Consider the following 24,935-nt stretch of genomic DNA (forward strand, 5'->3'; position numbering starts at 1 on the left):
ATACTTGACGTATTAACTGAAATTGCTATCTGTATTGTGCTGGAGAAGGTTTTCATTCATTAAAAGCTGGTTTTGTTGAAAAAGTGCTATCTCATTTTCACACATCAGACATGCAATTGGATTTGTTACTAAGTTATAATGCTAACTGTACTTTACGATTGTATCTGCTGCTGAAAATGGAACCTGTTATTTTATTTTGTGTGTAATGTATTTTGTGTGTGACTCTCGTTATAATTCTTATAAAAAAATAACAAAATAAACAGACTTGCAATTGGATTTGGCATCTGTGAATCAAAAGCCTGCATATACTATCTTTAGGTCAGTAAGGGCCTGGGGCCCTTTTCCATAACTCTCGTGACTATATAAGCTACCCTGAGGCTACAAAGTCTGCATTGCAAGGTGAGATCCTACTTCCACGTTCACTGCACTTAAAAACTAGTATAAGCTATGTAGAGAATAGTAGGGAATACCAAATTATGAATAAAATCTGCCTGTGCCAAGCTAAGCCTGTTGTTAAGTTTGATAGAATCATGGTTCAGCCTATCAAGCCCATCTACGGATACTAGCTCCTTAGGATTATGTTAGAATGAAACAGACCCTTGTAACCTTATTTCACCAACTGTTTGGACCAAAATCAGACCATTTATCCTGACCTTCCCCTAGTCTGGGTTTGCCTTACTTGTTAAATTGGGTTAACATTTCAGTCCAGGATCCCTATTTGGGACCAGGGAATTCCCCCTACCAAGATGCTGCTGTCCACTAGCCTCAAGTGCAGGAAAGTACACACATTTCTCAGGAGAAGTAGTGAGTGTAATCCTGGCCAGGTGGTCTGATCTGGACAGAGACTGTTCAAAGCTTCCCATCATCAGGGAACCAAATGGTACTCTATTCCTTATTTAGTTCACTACTTTATTGGCTCTGGTCAAAAGTAGTGCACTAAATAGGGAATAGAGTACTATTTGGGATGCAGGTCTAGCAATCATTCCACTATGCTTTCCACTATGACCTCACTACTTGGCACAGGTTCCCAACACCCCCTCAGAGAGTAACTGTAGCGTAGAGGCTGAACTTTAAAGGGACTGTAGTGTAATGTCTCCTTCAGATGAAAAAAAAACACACATAGAAAAGAGAGGGGAAAAGGAAGTTCGAGATACTCCCATGTAACAATAGGGTTTCTGTGATATTTATGTGTGCCTTTTGGGGGAATGAGATATTCCTTTGAGAGAATGTATGTAGGTAGGAGACATACAAATTCTTACATTAAACCACGCAATGAAATCCAATAGGTATGTCACCGTTTTTTCCTCTTTCACAGGTTGTCCACAATAAGCAGCCCACTCCTCCTTCCATCCCCAATGGGTGTTGGGATAGGTATAAAAACACCACCACCCCCTTCTGCATCAGGACCAGTTGAAGTGCAATATTGACACCTTTACAGTACAATTCAGGATCCAGACTCTAACCTCAAGGCATGTTGACCAGGTAAGTCAATTATCATTACTATGAGCATGTTTGAGGGTTATTAAATGTGTGATGCAGAATGTGCCATGTCTTAATGGACGCTTCGTGATTTTAATGAGGTTTACATCTTTAATTTGAATGTTATTTTACGCATTTTACTTATTTTTGATGCCACTATACCTTTGCAATGAAACATAAAATACAAAATGTAGGTGAGGGTGGCGCCAAGAGTGTGCAAAGTTGTCATCAAGGCAAAGGGCGGCTATTTGAAGAATCTCAAATATAAAATAGATTTAGATTTGTTTAACATTTTTTGGGTTACAACATGATTCCATATGTGTTATTTCATAGTTCTGATGTCTTCACTATTATTCTACAATGTAGAAAATAGTAAAAAATAAAGACAAATCCTTGAATGAGTAGGTGTTCTAAAACTTTTGACCGGTAGTGTAGGGTTTTTCAATAGAACGTTGATTTAAAATGCACCATTAAGATGCTACATTGATTAAAGAACCGGGAACGCTCTCAGGTCAATGTGAAAAGGTTGTGGACAATTTCAGTCCTTCGGCTGGCACTTCAACTGAAATATTCATCAAACAGACAGTTGATTAGAAGGATTTGGTGTCTGATTGGAAATTGGAATTCAGAATTACAGATGAGTCTGAAATAGAGAAGCTGTCAAGGCCAGTGATCAGCACTTAGCACCCTAATCTGCTCCAGGGCCACTGTACTAATATGGCTGACCCTGTAAAACAACACATTTCACTGCACCTATCGGGTGTATGTAATAATACAAAATATAAATAAATACTATCTAGTCTGCAATTTGCAGAGCAAAATTGGTTTTAAATTCCTCTTTTGAAATTCTGTTTCCAGGAATTTTCTCATCTTCTGCTCTCTGGCAGCTGTGCTAGTACAAGCTGACCTCGATACTAATAGCAGTAAGTGTTGGCATAATGACTGAATACAGTAACACAGCTGCTGAATCAAACAGTATGTACAGTAACATTAGCAGAAAGTAATTCATTGTTAATAATTAGTCATTTACACTTGTGTGTCTCGTGTGATACTTTCAGATCATGCTGCCCAAGCCATGTCCACAGGTAATCACAGACGTCTGAGCGACGTTCTTCTTTTGCTGAACTTCTATGCTGACCTTTGTGCAACTTTAAAATCATTCCAATTAATAGCCCATGTAAAGAAAGACCCATTGCTGTCTTATTCTGAACCATACTGCCTTTTCTTACAAACAGATAAGGACTCAACCTCGGATGAAGCACCAACTGGTAAGAGCATCATCACCTCATTGGCTGACTCTTTACAACCAATGCTCAGTAAGCCTAGTCTTATCTATAATCCATGGTCAATATACCCATTCATAACGGTAATTCTCTGCTTCTTCCACAGAGATCATGAACGCCATCTCCTCGGACCAGTCTAACCGTGAGCACAGTAGAGAGGGGAGGGGTGTGTTGTCCGACCTATGGGAGAGGGGAAGCTCTGGCCTGGTTCTGACTCTGGCAGGGAGTGTGCAAGTGCACACGTTGGGAAGAGAGTGGATGATTGGAATGCAACCTATCGTCCTCAGTAAATATGGGTGGGTCTTGTAGTCTTGACAAGCCCAGGTCAGATGTTTGTTTGTCAGCTGAGTCACGTACCAGGTAAGCATTTCACTGTTGTATTCGGCTCATGTGACAAATAATATTTGATTTGATTTGAGTCACAGACCCCACCCCTTGTGACACGAGACTGGGTACACTTGCTTGTAAACTCAAGCTGGTTGAGACCGGTTACTCGAAAGTCAAATAAATCAATTTTCTCAAGAGAGTGGAAGTACAACAGTGGTGTAACTATGGCCACTGTGTGTAAGGGATAAACAGGTAAACCATGCACTCTGAAAGTTAATGTTTATTATTATTTGTTGTTGTTAGAATGAGCTGAATTAACATGTTTTATCTACAAATCTATTCCAAAGAAGTGATGTTAAATGACTAGTTCTAGAACATGCTGCCTGTCACCTTTGTGATAGCCTGCTCTTGGGATAACGTGAGGTTTTGTTTTGTGCATGGATGTTCCGGAGTGTTCCTGAGAAGACCAGAGAGATATCACTGCCTCTCAGTGTAGATTGAAGTCAAAATCACAGACACAAATATAAGTGACCTATGGGAAGGGCTTTACAAACCGACTAGCCAAAATCAAAAACTCCTCCTTAACCCCTAACCAACCCCTTAACCCTGTCCCTAACCCTAAACCAATTGTAACAAATTCTGAAATTACATATCGGTTTTCATGTCAGAAAAGTCTGTGTATCCCTTTCAATGACTCAGAACCAACCAAAACAGAGAAATGCTGGAACTTTTTGTCCTACACCTCCATCTAGTGGTAGTTATTAAATCTTGCAACATTTCCTCAGTATAGGGAAGCTTGCTGGCAGACAGTAACATTTGTTTCATAAATGTTGAAGCAAGGCAATATGGTGATGTTGTTTCTTAATTTTGATTATGCCATTTTTGTGCAATTTGTTAATAGATAAGCCACAGTATTACAATGGAGGGACTGCTGGTAGGGACTTTTTAATTCTCTGGTGTAGTATAATAGCAGATGAGCAAATAGCACAACATTTGTTACGGTGCGTGAATGAGGACCCAAAAGCGAATTAACGTAAACAGAGCTTCTTTAATAACAAAACAAAACGTAGGCTCAGATGGACCGGCAGGTTCCGACAGGACAGGACAAGGTTGCAGCAAACATGACGATAGTCTGGTTCAGGCATGAACAACACAAACAAGAATCCGACAAAGACAGGAGCAGAAACAGAGAGAGATATAGAGGACTAATCAGAGGGAAAAAGGGAACAGGTGGGAAAAGGGGTGACGAGGTAGTTAGGAGGAGACAAGGCACAGCTGGGGAAAAGAGGGGGAGAAAAGGTAACCTAACAACGACCAGCAGAGGGAGACAGGGTGAAGGGAAAGGACAGAAACAAGACACAACATGACAGTACATGACAGTACCCCCCCACTCACCGAGCGCCTCCTGGCGCACTCGAGGAGGAAACCTGGCGGCAACGGAGGAAATCATCGATCAGCGCACGGTCCAGCACGTCCCGAGAGGGAACCCAACTCCTCTCCTCAGGACCGTACCCCTCCCAATCTACTAGGTACTGATGACCACGGCCCCGAGGACGCATGTCCAAAATCCTACGGACCCTGTAGATGGGTGCGCCCTCGACAAGGATGGGGGGGGGGGGGGGGAGACGAGCGGGGGCGCGAAGAACGGGCTTGATACAGGAGACATGGAAGACCGGGTGGACGCGACGAAGGTATCGCGGAAGAAGAAGTCGAACTGCGACAGGATTAATGACCTGAGAAATACGGAACGGACCAATGAACCGCGGGGTCAACTTGCGAGAAGTGGTCTTAAGGGGAAGGTTCTGAGTGGAGAGCCAAACTCTCTGACCGCGACAATATCTAGGACTCTTAGTTCTACGCTTATTAGCAGCCCTCACAGTCTGCGCCCTATAACGGCAAAGTGCAGACCTGACCCTCTTCCAGGTGCGCTCGCAACGTTGGACAAAAGCCTGAGCGGAGGGGACGCTGGACTCGGCGAACTGAGATGAGAACAGCGGAGGCTGGTACCCGAGGCTACTCTGAAAAGGAGATAGCCCGGTCGCAGACGAAGGAAGCGAGTTGTGGGCGTATTCTGCCCAGGGGAGCTGTTCTGACCAAGACGCAGGGTTGCGAAAAGAAAGACTGCGTAAGATGCGACCAATAGTCTGATTGGCCCGTTCTGCTTGACCGTTAGACTGGGGGTGAAAGCCGGAAGAGAGACTGACGGAAGCCCCAATCAAACGGCAAAACTCCCTCCAAAATTGAGACGTGAATTGCGGACCTCTGTCCGAAACGACGTCTGACGGAAGGCCATGAATTCTGAAAACATTCTCGATGATGATTTGTGCCGTCTCTTTAGCAGAAGGAAGCTTAGCAAGGGGAATAAAATGAGCCGCCTTAGAGAACCTGTCGACAACCGTAAGAATAACAGTCTTCCCCGCTGACGAAGGCAGTCCGGTGACAAAATCTAAGGCGATGTGAGACCACGGTCGAGAGGGAATGGGAAGCGGCCTGAGACGGCCGGCAGGAGGAGAGTTACCGGACTTGGTCTGCACGCAGACCGAACAAGCAGCCACGAAGCGATGCGTGTCATGCTCCCGGGTGGGCCACCAAAAGCGCTGGCGAATGGAAGCAAGCGTACCCTGAACGCCAGGGTGGCCGGCTAACTTGGCAGAGTGAGCCCACTGAAGAACGGCCAGACGAGTAGGAACGGGAACGAAAAGAAGGTTCCTGGGACAAGCGCGCGGCGACGGAGTTTGAGTGAGTGCTTGCTTTACCTGCCTCTCAATTCCCCAGACAGTCAACCCGACAACACGCCCCTCAGGGAGAATCCCCTCGGGGTCAGTGGAGGCTACTGAAGAACTGAAGAGACGAGATAAAGCATCAGGCTTGGTGTTCTTAGAGCCCGGACGATAAGAAATCACGAACTCGAAACGAGCGAAAAACAGCGCCCAGCGCGCCTGACGCGCATTAAGCCGTTTGGCAGAACGGATGTACTCAAGGTTCCTATGGTCAGTCCAAACGACAAAAGGAACGGTCGCCCCCTCCAACCACTGTAGCCATTCGCCTAGGGCTAAGCGGATGGCGAGCAGTTCGCGGTTTCCCACATCATAGTTACGTTCCGACGGCGACAGGCGATGAGAAAAATACGCGCAAGGGTGGACCTTGTCGTCAGAGAAGGAGCGCTGAGAAAGAATGGCTCCCACGCCCACCTCTGACGCGTCAACCTCGACAATGAACTGTCTAGAGACGTCAGGTGTAACAAGGATAGGTGCGGATGTAAAACGATTCTTGAGGAGATCAAAAGCTCCCTGGGCGGAAACGGACCACTTAAAGCACGTCTTGACAGAAGTAAGGGCTGTGAGAGGGGCTGCCACCTGACCGAAATTACGGATGAAACGACGATAGAAGTTCGCGAAGCCGAGAAAGCGCTGCAACTCGACGCGTGACTTAGGGACGGGCCAATCAATGACAGCTTGGACCTTAGCGGGATCCATCTTAATGCCTTCAGCGGAAATAACAGAACTGAGAAATGTGACGGAGGAGGCATGAAAAGAGCACTTCTCAGCCTTCACAAAAAGACAATTCTCTAAAAGGCGCTGGAGGACACGTCGAACGTGCTGAACATGAATCTGGAGTGACGGTGAAAAAAAATCAGGATATCGTCAAGGTAAACGAAAACAAAGATGTTCAGCATGTCTCTCAGGACATCATTGACTAATGCCTGAAAGACAGCTGGAGCGTTAGCGAGGCCGAAAGGAAGAACCCGGTATTCAAAGTGCCCTAACGGAGTGTTAAACGCCGTCTTCCACTCGTCCCCCTCCCTGATGCGCACGAGATGGTAAGCGTTACGAAGGTCCAACTTAGTGAAAAACCTGGCTCCCTGCAGGATCTCGAAGGCTGAAGACATAAGAGGAAGCGGATAACGATTATTCACTGTTATGTCATTCAGCCCTCGATAATCTATGCAGGGGCGCAGGGACCCGTCCTTCTTCTTAACAAAAAAAAACCCCGCTCCGGCGGGAGAGGAGGAGGGGACTATGGTACCGGCGGCAAGAGCTACAGACAAATAATCTTCGAGAGCCTTACATTCGGGAGCCGACAGAGAGTATAGTCTACCCCGGGGGGGAGTGGTTCCCGGAAGGAGATCAATACTACAATCATACGACCGGTGTGGAGGAAGAGAGGTGGCCCTGGACCGACTGAACACCGTGCGCAGATCGTGATATTCCTCCGGCACCCCTGTCAAATCACCAGGCTCCTCCTGTGAAGAAGAGACAGAGGAAACAGGAGGGATAGCAGACATTAAACATTTCACATGACAAGAGACGTTCCAGGAGAGGATAGAATTACTAGACCAATTAATGGAAGGATTATGACAAACTAGCCAGGGATGGCCCAAAACAACAGGTGTAAAAGGTGAACGAAAAATTAAAAAAGAAATGGTTTCGCTATGATTACCAGAAACAGTGAGGGTTAAAGGTAGCGTCTCACGCTGAATCCTGGGGAGAGGACTACCATCCAGGGCGAACAAGGCCGTGGACTCCCTTAACTGTCTGAGAGGAATGTCATGTTCCCGAGCCCAGGTCTCGTCCATAAAACAGCCCTCCGCCCCAGAGTCTATTAAGGCACTGCAGGAAGCTGACGAACCGGTCCAGCGTAGATGGACCGACAAGGTAGTGCAGGATCTTGAAGGAGAGACAGGAGTAGTAGCGCTCACCAGTAGCCCTCCGCTTACTGATGAGCTCTGGCTTTTACTGGACATGAAGTGACAAAATGACCAGCAGAACCGCAATAGAGACAGAGGCGGTTGGTGATTCTCCGTTCCCTCTCCTTAGTCGAGATGCGGATACCTCCCAGCTGCATAGGCTCAGCACCCGAGCCGGCAGAGGAAGATGGTAGTGATGCGGAGAGGGGGGCAACGGAGAACGCGAGCTCCTTTCCACGAGCTCGGTGACGAAGATCAACCCGTCGCTCAATGCGAATAGCGAGTTCAATCAAGGAATCCACGCTGGAAGGAACCTCCCGGGAGAGAATCTCATCCTTTACCTCTGCGCGGAGACCCTCCAGAAAACGAGCGAGCAAAGCCGGCTCGTTCCAGCCACTGGAGGCAGCAAGAGTGCGAAACTCAATAGAGTAGTCTGTTATGGATCGATTACCCTGACATAGGGAAGACAGGGCCCTGGAAGCCTCCTCCCCAAAAACAGATCGATCAAAAACCCGTATCATCTCCTCCTTAAAGTCCTGATACTGGTTAGTACACTCAGCCCTTGCCTCCCAGATTGCCGTGCCCCACTCACGAGCCCGTCCAGTAAGGAGAGATATGACGTAGGCGACACGAGCAGTGCTCCTGGAGTAAGTGTTGGGCTGGAGAGAAAACACAATATCACACTGGGTGAGGAACGAGCGGCATTCAGTGGGCTCCCCAGAGTAACACGGCGGGTTATTGATTCTGGGCTCCGGAGATTCGAAAGCCCTGGAAGTGGCCGGTGGATCGAGGCGGAGATGGTGAACCTGTTCTGTGAGGTTGGAGACTTGGGTGGCCAGGGTCTCAACGGCATGCCGAGCAGCAGACAATTCCTGCTTGTGTCTGCCTAGCATCGCTCCCTGGATCTCGACGGCTGAGTGGAGAGGATCCGAAGTCGCTGGGTCCATTCTTGGTCGGATTCTTCTGTTACGGTGCGTGAATGAGGACCCAAAAGCGAATTAACGTAAACAGAGCTTCTTTAATAACAAAACAAAACGTAGGCTCAGATGGACCGGCAGGTTCCGACAGGACAGGACAAGGTTGCAGCAAACATGACGATAGTCTGGTTCAGGCATGAACAACACAAACAAGAATCCGACAAAGACAGGAGCAGAAACAGAGAGAGATATAGAGGACTAATCAGAGGGAAAAAGGGAACAGGTGGGAAAAGGGGTGACGAGGTAGTTAGGAGGAGACAAGGCACAGCTGGGGAAAAGAGGGGGAGAAAAGGTAACCTAACAACGACCAGCAGAGGGAGACAGGGTGAAGGGAAAGGACAGAAACAAGACACAACATGACAGTACATGACAACATTAAACACAATGAAATGTGATGTCTTTGAAATTAACTAAACATTATTTAGACAAAAACTGTATGCCTCGCTCTGTAACATGTCAACATGTCTCATCTTAGATGTAAGCCGCACAAGTGTAGAAGTTGGACAAGATGGTGAGTTTACGTCGTTCTGTATTCACAATAAAACTACTGAATGAATATTGGTAAACAGAAATGAAGAATGAAGGAATAAACCTAATTGTGTGGATATCTAAAGTATCTGTTTATAATGTGTTTCCCGACAGCTTCTAAACCTAACGGGGTGACTGGACCTGGTAGGTGTCTTTTTGATATGTGTAGGTATATAACACCTATATCGGATTCATTTAGTAAACATGTACGGCTATGAGAAGAAACAAATCAAATATGAATGTGATTCAATTCCTTGACGTGATTGCTTCTGTTTCCAATAGGAGGCACGGCAAACAGTGTTGAGGACCGTGAAGGTAAAAGACTAAAATCAAAAACACACCTTGTCAATACAAAGCACAAATATCTCAGTTGTATCATTCTAGATATTAAAAGTGGATTTAAAAAAAAACGATGCATGACAAACCAGTCAAATGTGTGTAAAGTTCCACAATGAAGTTTCACATGACCTATTTTTCAGAGGATGAAAGCTCTGATGAAGGTGTGAGAATCGTTCCTCCACCTCCTCCTCCTGCTGCTCCACAACAGAAGTCACGGAAGTTAGTTGGGCCAGCAGGTGGTAACCGAAGAAAGGCAGCAGCACCAAAACAGAAGAGGAGATCACGGCCCTCTCGTCGTCAACCCTGAAACGCCACAAAGACACACAAAGGCAAACATTTAATTTTAGTGATTACGTAGAAAAAAAAACATGTTGTATCTTATTACTGTGTATGCCATAACATGGACGTGTACAGAACCGTTCACACATGATGAAGCTGTTTTCTGTATCTTGGGCTGTAAAACAAAGTCAGCATGACATGGCATATTGTTTACTTTAACACCTGTGGAACAACTCAGTGGTAGGTTCAACACAAACTTATGGGGCCTTTCTCTGTGAATAAAATGTACCATTGCATTTACCATTTAATGTGATGACATGACAACAGGCCCAAAAACACCAGTCTGAGACCAGTTCACGCATCCATTGAAATCCAGGACGAGGCATGCTTTTTGCAGCATCATGACTTGACACTGACCTTGAGAGCCAATGAAACTGCTCTAAATTCACCAACCTGTTTCAAAATAGAAAGGACCTCCCTCACATGAAAATAAACTCAGCAACAAAAAAAACATTCTCTCACTGTCAACTGCGTTTATTTTCAGCAAACTTAACATGTGTAAATATGTGTATGAACATAACATAAACTGAACAAGTTCCACAGACATGTGACTAACATAAATGGAATAATGTGTCCCTGAACAAAATCAAAAGTAACAGTCAGTATCTGGTGTGGACACCAGCTGCATTAAGTACTGCAGTGCATCTCCTCCTCATGGGCTGCACCAGATTTGTCAGTTCTTGCTGTGAGATGTTACCCCACTCTTCCACCAAGGCACCTGCAAGTTCCCAGACATTTCTGGGGGGAAGGAACGAGAACGAGCAGTATGGCTGGTGGCATTGTCATGCTGGAGGGTCATGTCAGGATGAGCCTGCAGGAAGGGTATCACATGAGGGAGGTGTCTTCCCTGTAACACACAGTGTGGAGATTGCCTGCAATGACAACAATCTCAGTCCAATGATGCTGTGACACACTACCCCAGACCATGATGGACCCTCCACCTCCAAATCGATCCCGCTCCAGAGTTCAGACCTTGGTGTAACGCTCATTCCTTCGACGATAAATGCGAACCCGACCATCACCCCTGGTGAGACAAAACCTTGACTCGTCAGTGAAGACCACTTTTTGCCAGTCCTGTCTGGTCCAGCGACGGTGGGTTTGTGCCCATGGGTGACGTTGTTGACGGTGATGTCTGGTCAGGACCTGCCTTACAACAGGTCTACAAGCCCTCAGTCCAGCCTCTCTCAACCTAATGTGGACAGTCTGAGCACTGATGGAGGGATTGTGCGTTCCTGGTGTAACTCGGGCAGTTGTTGTCATCCTGTACCTGTCCCACAGGTGTGATGTTCAGATGTATTGATCCTGTGCAGGTGTTGTTACACATGGTCTGCCACTGCGAGGACGATCAGCTGTCCGTCCTGTCTCCCTGTAGCGCTGTGTTAGGCGTCTCACAGTACAGACATTGCAATGTATTTCCCTTGCCACATCTGCAGTCCTAATTTCTCCTTGCAGCATGCCTAAGGCACGTTCACGCAGATGAGCAGGGACCCTGGGCATCTTTATTTTGGTGTTTTTCAGTGTCAGTAGAAAGGCCTCTTTAGTGTCCTAAGTTTTCATACCTGTGACCTTAATTGCCTACCGTCTGTAAGCTGTTTGTTCATTAATTGTTTATGGTTCATTGAACAAGCATTGGAAACAGTGTTTAAACCCTTTACAATGAAGATCTGTGAAGTTTTTGGGATTTTTACAAATTATCTTTCAAAGACAGGGTCCTGAAAAAGGGATGTTTCTTTTTTTGCTGAGTTTACCTCCTTTTCTAAAGGAGCGCACACACTGCACTGAATGTCGATGTGCCTTTCATCTGCTGTTCGTTTACTGCTCGTTCACCGCACGTTTGACTGCCAACATTTCTACATGTAGAATCGGTTTGCACTCGGTTAGCAAATTACGGCTGGTGGTCAGAGGTGCTAAGTACTCTCGGGGTCAAACGCTACCGGTCTGTCTATACTAGATTCTTGCTATTTTGATTATTAGCCAGTTGGTGGAAATACGGAGTTACAAACTAAGACAAATAACTGTCCTTAGCTAAGGTGAAAAGACTAGATATACTTTATCAACTCTATTTTTCATCATCCTTTACAGAAAATTGTTAAAGAAATCACAGAATCTCTCTCAGAGTTGAGGACAATACAGTACATTTGACTGATGCTGCCTACCAGAAGGCTGTTAAACTGTACTCAGTCTTGGCATAGATTTAGTGGATAGCCTAAAAATAACCCTGCTCTCCAACACAAAGCCAGTGTTTCAATCCAAAGTGTTTCTTAGTTTTTTCTAATCCACACTTTTATACACACAGTATTTGACACATTATGTATTAAACATGTTTGATGAATAAACATATCAAAACATGTTTACGTGTAAACCTCTGTCGCTTACATCTCTAAATAAACTTCTTTGAGCAAAGTGATATTTCTACTTGACTGATTTCCATTCTTGAACCATGTCTGATTGTTAAAAATGAATCAAATTGAGATTGTATTCCAACATAACAAACAGGATTAAATAATGGTGCTTTATTTACAGTAAATGGCCTTGATTAGCTGGCATTTCAGAATGCTATTCTTATTCTGGTTAACATGTAAAATCTTGATAGAACACCCACATGTTCTACTTTAAATCATTTCTAACTGTTTCAAGGCAGGGTATCTGGAAATGAAAATTAGACATGCAAATATGAGGACCCAAGTACAATGCTAATAATATTTAATTAATTTTATTACCATTTTCCATCTTATTATATACTGTAAGTGGTCTTTTTGGTACAGTTCATGCAATTAAGTGCAACCATATTTTGTTTACAGTGGGGGTGTGCACACTGCTCTCTGTTTCTGACCTGAAGCTTCCTGTGTTCTGAATACCAATCCTGGAGTCACTGCTCTGTTTCTGACCTGAAGCTTCCTGTGTTCTGAATACCAATCCTGCAGTCACTGCTCTGTTTCTGACCTGAAGCTTCCTGTGTTCTGAATACCAATCCTGGAGTCTGCCAATATGAGTCTTGAGCTTTTCTCCAGCGTACTATTACTCTGGCATGCACTGTTTTAACATTTCCAAACTACCTAGTGTATATATTTGACATTAGTGACCCCATTACCTGTGTGACTGCACAGAAAGTGGGTAACCCTACTCGAGGTTGCTTCTAGTGTAATGGGATTTTTCAGCAACCTGAAATATAGTCCGACTTTTAATCCCCACACTGAGCCATCAGAGTTATGAACCACCAATACAACAACAGCATTACCTGTTCTATTCCCTCCATAAAGGTCAAGCCATTCTCAGTCACACACTGAAGCTGATACTCACCCGCTACTGGACACCCCTGACTGTTTCCCTGTGACGTCTGCAGTCCGATATGTTCAACTTCTGGTGCCGGCATGAGCCCTTTTCGGATGGATAAGCCCCTGGATCCGGACCCTCCTCAGAGAGGGGCAACCAGGGTCTACTTTCTCTCTCAGCCGAATCCCACACCACCATGCAAGAAGGTTTAAGAGGACAAGCCTCCAAGCCTATCTTATGAGGCACTAAGACTACCTCAACTCACCATCCTTCACTCCATCCTCCCAGATCTTATATTTTCTTTGAGGGGTTTGACTTCTAAAGTGACACACAAACACACACCGGCAGGACAAAACAACACTCAGCCCGGTTCCTCCAGATTCTGTCGGCCTTTTATGGGTCACTGGTCTCCGGTGTCACCTTCCTTTGCTGGGTTTCCCCCTGCTTCGCTGCGACCACAAAACGGCCTGTGTTGCAGGTACAGTATATCTCAGTGAAGAGAAGGCTCTATGTTTATCTCTCTGTACCACCTCAGTGTGTTTCTTGGTTGTGTTAGAATCTTTCATGAAAGGTTGTAAAGGTTTGCAATATTTGTTAGAGGTTAACGACAAACCTATCCTGCCTTATACAGTGCATTTGGAAAATATTCAGACCCCTTGATTTTTTCCACATTTTGTTATGTTACATCCTTATTCTAAAATGGATTAAATAAAAAATGTGTCTCATCAATCTAAACATAATACCCCATAATGACATCACAATACCCCATAATGACATCACAATACCCCATAATGACATCACAATACCCCATAATGACATCACAATACCCCATAATGACATCACAATACCCCATAATGGCACAGTGAAAACAGTATTTTTGAAATTCTTGCAAATGTATTAAAATTTAAAACAGAAATACCTCATGTACCTACGTTTTCAGACCCTTTAGCTATGAGACTCGAAATTGAGCTCAGGTGCATCCTGTTTCCATTGATCGTCCTTGAGATGTTTCTACAACTTGATTGGAGTCCACCTGTGGTAAATTCAATTGATTGGACATGATTTGGAAAGGCACACACACCTGTCTATACAAGGTCCCACGTTTGACAGTGCATGTCAGAGCAAAAACCAAGCCATGAGGTCGAAGGAATTGTCCGCAGAGTGAGACAGGATTGTGTTGAAGCACAGGTCTAGGGAAGGGTACCAAAACATTTCTGCAGCATTGAAGGTCCCCAAGAACACAGTGGCCTCCATCATTCTTAAATGGAAGAAGTTTGGAACCACCAAGACTCTTCCTAGAGCTAGCCACCCTGCCAAACGAAGCAATCGGGGGAGAAGGGCCTTGGTCAGGGAGGTAACCAAGAACCCGATGGTCACTCAGACAGAGGTCCAAAGTACCTCTGTGGAGATGGGAGAACCTTCCAGAAGGACAACCATCTCCGCAGCACTCCACCAATCAGGCCTTTATGGTAGAGTGGCCAGAAGCCACTCCTCAGTAAAAGGCACATGATAGTCCGCTTGGAGTTTGCCAAAAGGCACCTAAAGGACTCAGACCATGAGAAACAAGATTCTCTGGTCTGATGAAACCAAGATTAAACTATTTCGCCTGAATGCCAAGCGGCACTTCTGGAGGAAATCTGGCACCATCTCCACGGTGAAGCATGGTGGTGGCAGCATCATGCTGTAGGGATGTTTTTCACCGGCAGGAACTGGGAGACTAGTCAGGATCAAGAGAAAGATGAAATGAGCAAACTACAGAGAGATCCTTGATGAAAACCTGCTCCAGAGTGCTCAGGACTCAGAATGGGGCGAAGATTCACCTTCCAACAGGACAAAGCACACAGCCAAGAAAATGCAGGAGTGGCTTCTCGACAAGTCTCTAAATGGCCTTGAGTGGCCCAGCCAGAGCCCGGACTTGAACCCGATCGAACATCTCTGGAGAGACCTGAAAATAGCTGTGCAGCGACGTTCCCAATCCAACCTGACAGAGCTTGATTGGATCTGCAGAGAAGATTAGGAGAAACTACTCAAATACAGGTGTGCCAAACTTGTACCAAAGAAGACTTGAGGCTGTAATTTCTGCCAAAGGTGCTTCAACAAGGTATTTATTTCGCAAAAAAAAAACACAAAAAAAATATTTTGCTTTATCATTATGGGGTATTGTGTGTAGACTGATGGGGAAAAACAACATTTTAATCAATTTTACAACAAGGCTGTAATGTAACAAAATGTGGAAAAAGTCACAGGGTCTGAATACTTTCAGAATGCACTGTACACTCCCTTAGAGATGAGTAGAGTTGTGCAAAGGAGCTCTAGCCCAACAGCAGCCTGTGTGGAATGGTGTAGTGGTAAAAAAAATGGTCGGTCGCCGGTCTCTGTGAAAAAAGTAACGCTTCCTCTACTTTCAATGTATTTTTCTGCAAAAGGTGGGTAAACTGTTGGGCAAAACAAAAAGTGGGTAAACTGTGTTTACTTGCATTTACCCTCCACTACACCCCTATCTGTGTTCCCTTTGTGCCCACTGACAAACTCCTCACGTCGGCCGTTTAGATTGGCGGTGCTTCATAGAATCCCTTCCTCTGCACATACAGTATGTGTGACAAAGAAAATCTGAGAAGAGCTCCCAAATCAATATAGGAAACAATTCAAAGTTCTATCTTTGCTATGACTTGGATTAATACGTTACATCCTAAAACAGCTTTAAAGGTGAACTGACTAGCTAAAGTTACAGCAGCATCAATTAAACTCAGCACAGACTCTGAACACAACAACTTTAAAGCGGTTTAAAGCTCCATCTCTCCTTTCTCTGATGTGCTGTCATTCAAAAACCTTCCTAACATGCACTAGGTGGCAGAAAGACAAAGATGCTCTGTTGCTCTAGTCTTTCACTTAACTCACATGAAAAAGGATCAAATTAAAAAGTATATGTTAAACATGAACATGCTCCCTGAAGTACCACATGTCAAACTGACACAGGATCATAGAAATATCTCCTGCATGTTTGTATTTTGTCCAAGGTTTTTGTAGGGACCCAATTCTGAACTGAATTCAGAAAAGGATGTAGCTACTATAAAGTTCAGCTAGTATGTCCCATATGAAGTTTGAGTAAGCCCATCCATGCAGTTAATCGGGGGTGGCATCACTGCTGCCCCCTGCTGCTCCTGGGAAGTATTGCTGACAAGTAAGATAAAGTGATTCCATTGATTCTTTCCACTGAATTTAGTAAGACTGCATTTGTTGTCCTAACTTTTCACAAGACAAACCACAGTGAATACAAATTAAACAAGGATGAAGAACTAATATCATAATCACACATAATAAATCAAATGAAGAACTACTGTTTTTATATTTGTATTAGGCCTTCTTAGAGACCAGGCCAAACACAAACTTCAGAAAAGTTTATTGCTCACTCAGGGCTGTAAAATATAAAAAGGCAAACCAGTTTCTCTCTGCGTGACTTCACCATCATTAAACACAGACACTGAGGTAGTTACGATTAGTGCCTGGGAGGGGGGCATTAGTCAGAACTAACTGGTAACTTATTTTCTCTCAGGCTGGAGGCATACCTCAACCACCCAACACGGTTGCTATGGACACCCAACAACAAGAACAGGGGTAAGGTGTAGTATAGTAGTGGGATTTCGACCATGTCCCAGTCAGTTAGGCCTATAGAGAAAGAGGTGGGACTCTTGTTAACCAATACCATTTATTATGTTAACTCTTCTGCGAGATCTGGGGTTTCCAAGTCCTGAGTAATCTCTCTTACTCTCATTAAGAGCAGTTTGCTTGCATACCACTGGCTTCCAACTGTGAAGAAAACAGTTGAGGAAACCGAGCAATGAAAAGAGTTTGGCTGGCTAGCTTGTGCTTTCACTGAATGTTCTCCGTCTTCTAACAGAGGTGTCTGTCTTCGAGATTTACCTTTCTCTTTTTTAGTGGATCCCTCATTTAACCTCACTTTGTTGTTGTCTATTTTCTGGGTTTTCTGTCCAGGCCTGTGACTGTAGCTTTATGGGGCATGGCTACTGAAGGGTATGGCGTGCAAGCAGTCAGCTAAAGGAACAAGCCTTTCCTTATGACGCTGCACATTCACAGGCAAGGACTCTGTTTCCAAAGAGGGATTAGCTATACAGGACTGGTTTTCAAAAGAGAGATTTCTACAGCTCACGTATATGCACATTTATCATTTGTTCCTGGTCTCAGCCATGATCACAGAGAGAACCATGACAATACATAATGAATTCCACAAAAACAACCCCCTCCATAGGCCACAGTGCTATTTTTAAATGTTATAAAATATTTGGTATGGCCCTTCCAAATGGGCACAAACAATGTTCTTTCCACGTCTTTTCAACAAAGAAAAAAATGTATGTTTTTCATTCTTAGGACATTGAAACAACATGGAAAATGAATTGGATTTGCAAAAAAAAATCATAATTATCGTAAAGGATTTTTTTGCATTTTTTGTTTTTTATTCACCCAACTTTGAACCGAAATCCAATGACATGGTTCACATGTTGGTCGATTTCACTTTTAATTTACTTTAGTTGACAACTCAATCAAATTGACGTCTGTCAGTACATTATTAATACAAAGTAAATATATTGAATTCAATGCAAAAAGGTATGCTTCAACAGTATTGATGGTTGAGTAAATACACTGCATTCATTGCAAAGAGCTATACTTCAAGAGTGCTGACTCATATGTCAATACTTTGCATTCAATACAAAATAGGTGGTGATAAAGCTGCAATGAGTAAATTCGTTTCCTTTTTGATGACATTACAACAATATATTTGAAAATGTCACAAAATAGATACAATCTGGCATGTTCTTCTCTATTTCCAGTCAACACTTGCCTAACCAGGAAGTCCCTTGACATAGTCAATTATTGTCTGACAGAGATGTGGCAAACACAGCCGCTAACATTACAATGGCTTGCGAAAGTATTCACCCCCTTGGCATTTTTCCTATTTTGTTGCCTAACCAGGAAGTCCCTGGAATTAAAATTGATTATTGGGGGGTTTGTATCGTTTGATTTACACAACATGCCTACCACTTTGAAGATGCAAAATATTTTTCATTGTGAAACAAACAAGAAATAAGACAAAAAAACAGAAAACTTCAGCGTGCATAACTATACACCCCCCAAAGTCAATACTTTGTAGAACCACCTTTTGCAGTATTTACAGCTGCAAGTCTCTTGGGGTATGTCTCTATAAGCTTGGCACATCTAAGCACTGATATTTTTGCCCATTCTTCAAGGCAAAACTGCTCCAGCTCCTTCAAGTTGGATGGGTTCCGCTGGTGTACATTAATCTTTAAATCATACCACAGATTTTCAATTGGATTGAGGTCTGGGCTTTGACTAGGCCATTCCAAGACATTTAAATGTTTCCCCTTAAACCACTCAAGTGTTGCTTTATCAGTATGCTTAGGGTCATTGTCCTGCTGGAAGGTGAGCCTCCGTCCCAGTCTCAAATCTCTTGAAGACTGAAACAGGTTACCCTCAAGAATTTCCCTGTATTTAGCGCCATCCATCACTCCTTCAATTCTGACCAGTTTTCCAGTCTCTGCCAATGAAAAACATACCTACAGCATGATGCAGCCACCAAGCTTCACTGTGGGATGGTTTTCTCAGGGTGATGAGAGGTGTTGGGTTTGCGCCAGACATAGAGTTTTATTTGATGGCCAAAAAGCTCAATCTAACCAGAGTGCCTTCTTCCATATGTTTGGGGAGACTCCCACAAGCTTTCTGCCGAATACCAAACGTGTTTGCTTATTTTTTTCTTTAAGCAATGGCTTTTTTCTGGCCACTCTTCTGTGAAGCCCAACTCTGTGGAGTGTAAGGCTTAAAGTGGTCCTATGGACAGATACTCCAATCTCCGCTGTGGAGCTTTGCAGCTCCTTCAGGGTTATCGTTGGTCTCTTTTTGCCTCTGATTAAGGGGGCTGAGAACGCACCCTTGTGGTGCCCCAGTGTTGAGGATCAGAGGGGTGATGTTGTTTCCTACCCTCACCACCTCGGGGCGGCCCGTCAGGAAGTCCAGGACCCAGTTGCACAGGGCTGGGTCGAGACCCAGGGTCTCGACATTAATGACGAGTTTGGAGGGTACTATGGTGTTGAATGCTGAGCTGTAGTCGATGAACAGCATTCTTACATACAGTGCCTTGCGAAAGTATTCGGCCCCCTTGAACTTTGCGACCTTTTGCCACATTTCAGGCTTCAAACATAAAGATATAAAACTGTATTTTTTGTGAAGAATCAACAACAAGTGGGACACAATCATGAAGTGGAACGACATTTATTGGATATTTCAAACTTTTTTAACAAATCAAAAACTGAAAAATTGGGCGTGCAAAATTATTCAGCCCCCTTAAGTTAATACTTTGTAGCGCCACCTTTTGCTGCGATTACAGCTGTAAGTCGCTTGGGGTATGTCTCTATCAGTTTTGCATATCGAGAGACTGACATTTTTTCCCATTCCTCCTTGCAAAACAGCTCGAGCTCAGTGAGGTTGGATGGAGAGCATTTGTGAACAGCAGTTTTCAGTTCTTTCCACAGGCCAGGTCTTGGTAGATTTGCAGTGGTCTGATACTCCTTCCATTTCAATATTATCGCTTGCACAGTGCTCCTTGGGATGTTTAAAGCTTGGGAAATCTTTTTGTATCCAAATCCGGCTTTAAACTTCTTCACAACAGTATCTCGGACCTGCCTGGTGTGTTCCTTGTTCTTCATGGTGTTCTCTGCGCTTTTAACGGACCTCTGAGACTATTACAGTGCAGGTGCATTTATACGGAGACTTGATTACACACAGGTGGATTGTATTTATCATCATTAGTCATTTAGGTCAACATGGGATCATTCAGAGATCCTCACTGAACTTCTGGAGAGAGTTTGCTGCACTGAAAGTAAAGGGGCTGAATAATTTTGCACGCCCAATTTTTCAGTTTTTGATTTGTTAAAAAAGTTAGAAATATCCAATAAATGTCGTTCCACTTCATGATTGTGTCCCACTTGTTGTTGATTCTTCACAAAAAAATACAGTTTTATATCTTTATGTTTGAAGCCTGAAATGTGGCAAAAGGTCGCAAAGTTCAAGGGGGCCGAATACTTTCGCAAGGTACTGTAGGTATTCCTCTTGTCCAGATGGGTTAGGGCAGTGTGCAGTGTGATTGCGTCGTCTGTCGACCTACTGGGGTGGTAAGCAAATTGGAGTGTGTCTAGGGTGTCAGGTAGGGTGGGGGTGTTATAATGTTCCTTGACTAGTCTCTAAAAGCACTTCATGATGACAAAAGTGAGTGCTACGGGGTGATAGTCATTTAGCTCAGTTACCTTAGCTTTCTTGGGAACTTGAAGCATGTGGGAACAGCAGACTGGGATAAGGATTAATTGAATATGTCCATAAACACACCAGCCAGCTGGTCTGCACATGCTCTGAGGACGCGGCTGCGGATGCCGTCTGGGCCCGGCAGCCTTGCGAGGGTTAACACGTTTAAATGTTTTACTCACGTTAGCTGCAGTGAAGGAGAGCCCGCAGGTTTTGGTAGCAGGGCGTGTCAATGGCACTGTATTGTCCTCAAAGTGAGCAAAGAAGTTGTTTAGTTTGTCTGGGAGCAAGACATCGTGGTCCGCGACTGGGCTGGTTTTCTTTTTGTAGTCCGTGATTGACTGTAGACCCTGCCACATACCTCTCATGTCTGAGCCGTAGAATTGCGACTCTACTTTGTCTCTATACTGACGCTTAGCTTGTTTGATTGCCTTGCGGAGGGAATAGCTACACTGTTTGTTTTCGGTCATGTTTCCGGTCACCTTGCCCTGATTAAAAGCAGTGGTTTGCACTTTCAGTTTTGCCCAAATGCTGCCATCAATCGACGGTTTCTGGTTGGGGAAGGTTTTAATAGACGCTGTGGGTACAACATCACCGATGCACTTGCTAATAAACTCGCTCACCGAATCAGCGTATTCATCAATGTCATTGTCTGACGCTATCTGATTGGTCGGACCAGCGTTGAACAGACCTGAGCACGGGCGCTTCCTGTTTCAGTTTCTGGGAGCAACAAATTGTAGTCGTGGTCAGATTTTCCAAAAGGAGGGCAGGGGAGGGATTTGTATGCGTTGCGGAAGTTAGAATAACAATGATCCAGGGTTTTGCCAACCCGGGTCGCGCATTCGATATGGTGATACAATTTAGGGAGCCTTGTTTTCAGATTAGCCTTGTTAAAATCCCCAGCAACAATAAGTGCACCTTCAGGATATATGGTTTCCAATTTAGATAGAGTCAAATGAAGTTCTTTCAGGGCCATCGATGTGTCTGCTTGAGGGGGATATACACAACTGTGATTATGATCGAAGAGAATTCTCTTGGTAGATAATGCGGTCGGCATTTGATTGTAAGGAATTCTAGGTAAGGTGAACAAAAGGACTTGAGTTCCTGTATGTTGTTATGATCACACCATGTCTCGTTAATCATAAGGCATACACCCCCATAACTATAGGACTGACAAGAGCAGGGTCAAAGATCAAGCACTGATCTCTATCTCTCTAGCCAAGTTGAAAACCTTGGATCTAGAATCTGCATTAACACATTTGTCAGTATGTTTAAACTGGAAGGTTGTTGAAATCGTGTAAGGTCATACCTCACACTTGATAGTCCACATGTTGGGAAGTTAACTGTTATTTCAAATTGTATTGTTGAGGACCTTTCAAAAGCCAACTAGTGAACCACTGAATATGGGTAAATATGTCATCTGACACCATTGATATTGAAACCCAATTTAATTCATTCTACCACAATATCTTCATTGCTCTGTTTTGTCTAATCACAAGAGTCCAACAGACTCTATGTCGTCATTATACAACAGCATCCCTCCTCAACAGATCAGCTTGTTCTATCAAAACTGAACATTAAACAAAGACGTTTCATTGGGTCTGCTACCTCCCTTATTTACAGTTAAGCTTTTTTTCCGAGAGATTTCAATAGATTGAATTGTAATACGATGCAATTCGTTTGAAATGCCAAGCAAGCAACCTGGTAAGCAAAAACCTGAGTTCACTCCCATGTTCATTCACTGAAATGTTGTGTGACTGAAAATAACAAGGAATGAGGACTATTGAGGTGTTCTGAGAAATCTCCCGGGGATTTCCAGGCATCGAGAATCAGGAAGAAGCAAAGGAGAAAGAGAAAGATATCAAATGCTTATTTGTTACACAGGCTAACTAATTGACTGTGTCGAAAAGCTTAGTCCTTCCGCCCATTATAGGGTGGAAAAGCCCCTTCTGAAAGATAGCATCTGTACCAAGCTTATTAATGGTACTGAGTCATTTAAATGAGCCTCTACAACCTGACTATGGCTCTTTGAATTGTCTGCAACTTAGGCCCACTAGTATAGGATGGAAAGGCCCTTCTTAGTCAGATATGGAGGACTCATTGTGGGCCGTTGCCAACACAATGCTAAACTGAAGACCCAATGAAGCTAACAGCAGGGGGTTAATATCAGTGGAAGCTAGCTAATAATCTATTATTCTGTTACACCACTAATCTATTATCTTTATCTCAGTGATCACCTATTCACCCATTTACCATACAGACGGTTAGCATTAGCATCAGATTAGCATCTGAAACAGTCAATCCCCAATCCTCAAAAGAGTTTAATCTGACCAGACAAGACCCATTATAATCCTGCCAGTGTGGTCTCTTGCATGTGAAAATGTCATATCTGACTGTTTTCATCAGGTTAGTAGAAGAGTTTTTTAGTTGTAACAAAGAAACGTTCAGACAAGCATGCAAGAACACTTTTGGTTGGTTCATTCTCTTCAAATGCGGCTTATAAAAGTTGCCTCAGAGTGTGCGTGTAAGTCTCTGATGCAACTTGTTTGGTGTGAAATGATAAGGTTGATAATGTAACGACTGTTTTTCCATGGGGATAATACTAAAGCTCTCCATGTTTATCTTTACATCAAAGTCTTAAAACGTAGCACGCTGAATCATAATCATCACTAATGAAGTGAGAGTTGAGTGGGGGGAATAAAGTCACAGACTATCACAGAGGAGCATAACGACTGTTAGAAGTCTTCATTAAAACCTTACAAAGCTTTAAACATGTTACAAAGCTTGTAACCATGGAAACATCTAGGCACACTATATGCCTTGATGTCTGTGTCATGTTCTCTGTTTCAACCATTATAAACCTCATGAACAGATTCTCTCTACTGCTTTAGGAAAACAAAGAAAGACTGAAGGTTTCTCAACAATATCATTTTCCCAACAAAGGATTTGAGGAAGTGTTTTTTGTTGTTGTTGAAGCAACCCGTTCAACACAAACACTGAGTATACAAACATTAAGAACACATGCTCTTTCCATGACATAGACTGACCAGGTAAATCCAGGTGAAACCTATGATCCCTTATTGATGTCACTTGTTAAATCCACTTCAATCTGTGTAGATGAAGGGAGGAGACAAGTTAAAGAATGATTTTTAATTCTTGAAACAATTGAGAATTGGATTGTGTATGTGTGCCATTTAGAGGGCGAATGGGCAAGACAAAACATGTAAGAGCATTTGAATGGGGTATTGTAGTAGGTGCCAGGCGCACCGGCTTGTATCAAGAACTTCACGCTCAATAGTTTTCCATGTGTATCAAGAATGGTCCACTACCCAATGGACATCCAGCCAACATGACAACTGTGAGAAGCATTGGAGTCAACATGGGCCAGTAACCCTGTGGAACACTTTCGACACCTTGTTGAGTCCATGCCCCAACGAATTGAGGCTGTTCTGAGGGCAAAAGGAGGTGCAACTCAATATTAGGAAGGTGTTCCTAATGTTTGGTATGCTCCATGTATATTAAGTTAAAGTGATGAATCCTGTGTCATTGTTCGTTCCATAAACTTCATAAATAGCCTGTTCCTCTACTGCTATGAACTCTGTTCATGCCATCACATCACTTCAACATCCCTACTTTATATCTGGCTTCATCATACCATTATCACTGGATAACTTCCAATCAGGTAGTCTATTAGTAGCCTACTATGTGGAGAAACCAGCCTAGAGAAATCACTTGGTTTAAATCAAAGACAATTTCCTGCCTGACCATATACAGTATCTGTGTGCTGTTCCACCAAAAAACACACCAATCACAGCTCAGTTGACAAACACAAATAAATACCATGGACAAACAATAGAAATAAAACAACAAAACGATCTACAGACTAAAGTGTTATCTGTGGGTACTTTGAGAGGGGGACGGGGTTAGTGTGTAAGCTATGAGTGTGTGTGAGGGGCTGAGGGTTTTTAAAGGGAGATATGGGGGTAGATTCAGATCAGAGGGGGATGGGGTTAGTGTGTAAGCTATGAGTGTGTGTGAGGGGCTGAGGGTTTTTAAAGGGAGATATGGGGGTAGATTCAGATCAGAGGGGGATGGGGTTAGTGTGTAAGCTATGAGTGTGTGTGAGGGGCTGAGGGTTTTTAAAGGGAGATATGGGGGTAGATTCAGATCAGAGGGGGATGGGGTTAGTGTGTAAGTTATGAGTGTGTGTGAGGGGCTGAGGGTTTTTAAAGGGAGATATGGGGGTAGATTCAGATCAGAGGGGGATGGGGTTAGTGTGTAAGCTATGAGTGTGTGTGAGGGGCTGAGGGTTTTTAAAGGGAGATATGGGGGTAGATTCAGATCAGAGGGGGACGGGGTTAGTGTGTAAGCTAT

General features: G+C 43.8%; 1 protein-coding gene across 1 annotated transcript; it reads left to right on the plus strand.

The window, feature by feature from the left end:
- The first annotated feature begins 1,315 nt into the window (after positions 1–1,315).
- On the plus strand, positions 1,316–12,364 carry LOC149975633 (uncharacterized). Its single transcript, XM_090209232.1, has 9 exons — positions 1,316–1,482; positions 2,338–2,402; positions 2,538–2,564; positions 2,715–2,747; positions 2,869–2,904; positions 9,229–9,264; positions 9,396–9,425; positions 9,564–9,596; positions 9,761–12,364. The coding sequence occupies exons 1-9, from the start codon at positions 1,472–1,474 to the stop codon at positions 9,925–9,927; spliced, it is 438 nt and encodes a 145-aa protein (XP_090065358.1). The 5' UTR covers positions 1,316–1,471; the 3' UTR covers positions 9,928–12,364.
- The last annotated feature ends 12,571 nt before the right edge of the window (positions 12,365–24,935 follow it).

Source organism: Oncorhynchus mykiss, chromosome 18 (genome assembly GCF_057628025.1).
Source record: "Oncorhynchus mykiss isolate SJ-2025 chromosome 18, ASM5762802v1, whole genome shotgun sequence".
In the NCBI taxonomy this organism is placed as follows: Eukaryota; Metazoa; Chordata; class Actinopteri; order Salmoniformes; family Salmonidae; genus Oncorhynchus; species Oncorhynchus mykiss.